At 37.2% G+C, this 4,878-nt stretch overlaps 1 protein-coding gene across 3 annotated transcripts; it reads left to right on the top strand.

The window, feature by feature from the left end:
• The first annotated feature begins 672 nt into the window (after nt 1-672).
• LOC137713212 (probable E3 ubiquitin-protein ligase RHB1A) lies at nt 673-4,240 on the top strand. Of its 3 annotated transcripts, none has more exons than XR_011065287.1 (7): nt 673-753; nt 1,347-1,478; nt 1,726-2,161; nt 2,365-2,474; nt 2,577-2,680; nt 3,587-3,808; nt 3,939-4,240. XR_011065287.1 is itself a non-coding variant. In XM_068452490.1 (5 exons), exons 2-5 carry the CDS (start codon nt 1,413-1,415, stop codon nt 2,601-2,603), a joined length of 639 nt encoding a protein of 212 aa, XP_068308591.1. In that variant the 5' UTR covers nt 673-753; nt 1,347-1,412; the 3' UTR covers nt 2,604-3,255. The 3 variants fall into 3 exon arrangements, 1 of the variants encoding a protein (XP_068308591.1); XR_011065288.1 differs by having other exon boundaries at nt 3,629-3,808; nt 3,939-4,239; XM_068452490.1 differs by lacking the exons at nt 3,587-3,808; nt 3,939-4,240 and having other exon boundaries at nt 2,577-3,255.
• The last annotated feature ends 638 nt before the right edge of the window (nt 4,241-4,878 follow it).

The following is a 4,878-nucleotide window of genomic DNA, read 5'->3' as shown; positions in this document are numbered from 1 at the left end:
ATCTGATGTTACATCTACTTAAGTATTTACACACTCAAGAGAGAGTGTAAATAATAGGTGAATGTGTAAATCCTAGTTAGATTAGGTTTTAGATTACTTAGGGATTGTACTTACTTTGGAAGATAAGTTAATTATCTTATCTTGTTTACTATATTTTAAGGCACTGATATAAGAAGAATCACACGATTCTAAGCATTCTACAATTTCTCCGCTCTCCTTCCTGCTATTGCCGCATCCTCTCTCTCACTTAGATGAAATAGGCCACAAACAAAAAACTTTTTTTTTTTATTATAGTTCATAGTTTTCTCAACAGTATCCTCTTCGGATCCTTTTGGTGAGGATCATTGGGATCCATGAATCATGTATGTTTATCGTACATCATGCGATCAGTTTTTGTCAAGTACTGTTTGTGTTTAATTTTAAATACAAATATTTAAAATAATTTCTAACCGCACGATATACAATGAACGTACACAATTTACGAATTTTTGAGATTCTCACAAAAGATGATCCGGCGAGAATCCAGATTCATAGTTTTCAGCATAACTAATAATTTAGTATTTTTTATTTTATCCCCACTGAAAAGTTCACACATACAAAAACACACCCAAAAACAGAAAAAAGAAGCAAAAGCCATCACTCCTCCAAAACGCACTCCAACTAGTCCACCCTCTCTCTCTCTCTCTCTCTCTCTCTCTAAAATTCCCAATTCCAACTCCGATTCCGATCGAAGCGTCTTCAATCAACAAAAAGGTACTCAAATAATTCTCAAACCGTTGCTAAATTCGGGTTGATATTATTTACTTCTTCCTCCTCTTTGTTTTTTTTCGGTTTTTCAAGAATTATTCTGTAAAACCCTGTTCGATTTTTTGTTTCCGCTTTTAATTCATTGGTTTCCAGCTTTTACAGCTGATTATATATTTGTTTCTATAAGTATAATTTGATTGCTTTAGTTGCTTCCATGATGATTTGATGCTGTTTTACTAGTGATAATTGTTCAAAAGTGTATAAAATTGGGTGGTGGTATTGGAGAAGTTTGGCTCTTCACTAATTTTTAATTATTTTTTGAACTCCATGAATTGGGTTTTGCTGCTAAATATGATGGATTTATAGGGTTTTGCAGTAATTAACATGGTGGGGGTTTTTGTACTAATATCACTAGGAACATGTTGGGTTTATTGTGTTTGAACCGCTGGTTTAATCTGGGGGTGTCAAAACTCGAAACGTAGTAATTGGACATGGGGTTTGAAATAGTAATTTATATTTTTTTGGTGTTGTGGATATTGTTCAACGTATTACATTGTTACCGTTGTCTAACAGCCATTTTCGTGTTTTTAATGTTGAAGTGGATATGTGGCACCAAGTGCCTCGAGTTCTAGGTCCGCAGCGAAGATAGTAAGTAAAAGGAGACAATGGGAGGCTGCTGCTGCTGTTCATCCAAAGGAACGGAGCTGAATGCTGCACCAACATACTATTACGTAAGCAGAATGCTTTCCCTCACTCACCCTAAATACTGTTCTTTAGTGTTGAGCTACGTCTCTTTTGTTAAAAACATTTCGTGTGGTTGTTTTTTTTCTTGTAAATGTTTAAGTGGATTTAGCCTTTGATGATCGACTTGATTAATGAATTCAATCTTTAAATCAGAGTGTGTTGGCAGTGAAGTCGATTTTGTGATTTATCTCGTTTCTTGTTCTATATATCTCTTGAACTTGAATTGTAATGCAGTGTCCAAGGACCTCGGATGAGCACGTTCCCTTATCATCTCACCAAGGAGGTGCCTCTGCACTCTCTACTGGGCTCCTAGTTGATACAAATTTGGATACATCAATACCTGACACTTATAGACCACCTCCTGCCCCTATTCCATATGATGTGGTTTTGGAGCATCTTCATACTCCACCACCAGCGCAAGAGATTTGTGGCAGCAAGAGTGAAGCAGCATTGCAGATAACAACAGATTCTGATTCTGTTCAAGAAGCAGTAGGTGGAAATACCCAAGAAGCTTCACCCAAGTGTGCAGACCTGAAGGATGCGGACTGCAAAGCCCAAGCGGATTCGGAACTTGATCCTGTGAATAAGTCAGAAGTTGAACTTGCGAAATTAGTGGAATCTATTACTTTCGCAATAGAGGAAGAGGATGTTTGTCCCACTTGTTTGGAAGGTAAAGTCCTTAGCTCAACCATTCTAGAATTGTATAGTTAAACTGTTATCTTTCTTTTAAAGAGGAAGTTCCTTCATTTAATTTCTAGTGTTCAACGACGTTGTTGCTGGAAGTTGTCTATTCAAACTGCACTCTTTGTTTTCTGCTTGCCTCAAAATATGTGACACATTCAGTTACTAGATCATTTCCTTTCTTCTCTGCAGAGTATGATCCACAAAATCCAAAAATTACTACAAAATGCGATCATCATTTTCACCTTGCTTGCATTCTTGAATGGATGGAACGAAGTGACACATGTCCTGTGTGTGATCAGGTTTGCCTTTGTTTAATATTTTCCTATTGTTGTGATTTAACGAGAAGAGATATCCATTGTCTCCTACAATATTGAGAGGCCTTTTCTTCACTTACGATGCAGGAAATGATATTTGAGCCTCCAATCTAGTAGCAACCAGCAATTGAAGTCCAGTTATTTCCTTATTGAATTATGGTTTGAGAAGCAGAGGTTACAAATGATAGAAGGTTCTTCTTTCCTCCATTTCTGTGTTACTGTTCGGTGCCAGTTACAGATATGGTTGGTCTTTGCTTTTGTTTCTGGGGCTATGCTCATTCAAATGCAGTGCCTTTGTGCATTTGTTTCCTTTCAACTCAATGATAATGAAAAGGAAGAGGGGGTAGAGTTGATGCTGGTGTGAAATTAGTATTGAACTCGATTTTCTATTTGCAGTGCATACACATTAGATCTTAGAGCAACGTATTATGAATGATAGAATGACGTGGGTTAAATAGATATTGAAGATGGGAATAGTAGTTAGATTCGTTGTCCCCAACGGGAAGTTAGTTTCCAAACAAGACAGATGAACGTATACTTCTCTCTTTTTTCCGAGTATAGTGTCTTTGTTTACTCGTGTGGTGAGCCTGTCCATATGTGAGCTGCTGATTTTTGTTTACTCCCTTGTCATATAAATGGCATTGAATTACTTGTTTGTTGCTGGCAGTGGATTCGCTTAGTATAATGGAAGATGGAAGGTTCTTGTTGGTTTTCAGATTTCTTGTATATAACTCTTCAGTTTGGCGATCGGTTTTGATTGATTTGATTGACATACAGTTTCGCGTTATACATGTTCATCGGTCTGTCTTTTATTAATACTATACATATATACATATAGTTGCTCCTGTTTTTGGGTCACCTTGGCTGCTCCTTTTTAAAAAAGCCCACCGAGTCTGTTAGTATTTAAGCACACAGTAGCTGAAGTTTTCCATATTTTTCTACGATGTTTGAGCTTAAGACAACATTGATGCTTATACACTTACAAGGTACTTCCCCAAGCTGCTTCTGAAAAAAGCACTTCTGTGATTTTTTATGCTATGCTAAACACATGCGAACGCATACACCTCCAACTGCCTGTGCATGTGGGTACCTTGTAGGTAGCTGTTCATTTGTATCTTGATTCGCAACCTTGCATTTAGGTTATGGGCGGGTCGGGTCGATGGTGGTGGTTGTGATTCATCGAGTTTAGATGTCAGTGACCGTGGCAGTGGTTTGGACGGAGACAGAAAGATGCGATGAGACAACGAGAATAAAACAGAGTTGGTACAAGGAGTCTCTTGACTCTGGCATGGGGGAGAGATGATATATAGAGTGAGAAGGTATTAAAAATATCCAACCGTAAGGATTTAATCTAACTTATGTGAAATTAAATTCTACGGCTATTGTAGTAAACTTTTTTTAATAGTTTAAAATTACCACACTAACTTTTTTCTTAATGGATTGAAACAGGTTACATGCGAGTAAACCTGCCAACGGATTCTTAGGGGTGATCCGATAACGACTTGATTAGTTAACATGTTGACCAAAAACCTATTAGTTTTCGTATCCTTTTGTGCCGGGTTAATGAGTTGTGCAAGAAATTGTCATATTTAACTCATACCCTTGTTTTCTAAATTAAGAACAAGTGCAAAAGGACTACTTTGAAGTGCCAATAACAAGTTCATTATTGTAAACTAGTAGCATTTCATGAGGTGTTTACTTTTTCAAGTAAAATATAGGATAGCACTGTACATGGCTTGTGGTGATTAGTGAAAATGAAGATTAGCACTAGAAGGGCTGGTGGTTTAAGGTGATTAGCGAAGAGCACGCTATAATTGTTATTATTAGCTTTTTATAGTGTGCTCCGTTCGTCATGGCTAGAGAACCGAACGGTGGTGGTGGCGACGGCGAATTTCGTCGTCAGAGCACCTTGGAAAGGCGTCGGAAAGACGTGTCTAGGAATCGGGTCGTGGTTATAGAGATTTGAGGCCATTTCCAATCGAAGAAGGGCCAAAAGGCTCGTTTTAGCCCTATAGTCCTCTAAGAAATTAATATTTTAATAAACAGTGTCATATCATATTTTTTACCATCTCCAACCGAGGAGCCAGAGGGTCATAAGCCAAGCATAGCCCTGTGACAAAAAATCATCTCCAACCGAGGGGCCAAAGGGCCAAACATAATTTATTATTTTAATTTAAAAACTACAACAACTTAAATTTAAAAACTACAACTTAAATTTAAAAACTATTACAACTTAAATTTAAAGTCTATAATCATCATCATTATCATCTGCCATTTTAGGATTATAGTCAGAGGTAAACAACTTCAGTCGGACCATAATTTCACTCTCTTTCCTATCAAAATAGGTCTTGCTCATTTGAGTGTAATCCAAAGTGTTCCTTTGTATATT

The sequence above is a fragment of the Pyrus communis genome, chromosome 13, assembly GCF_963583255.1.
Source record: "Pyrus communis chromosome 13, drPyrComm1.1, whole genome shotgun sequence".
NCBI lineage: Eukaryota > Viridiplantae > Streptophyta > Magnoliopsida > Rosales > Rosaceae > Pyrus > Pyrus communis.
Note: the sequence above shows the minus strand (reverse complement) of the source record. Positions and strands in the feature narration are given on the sequence as shown.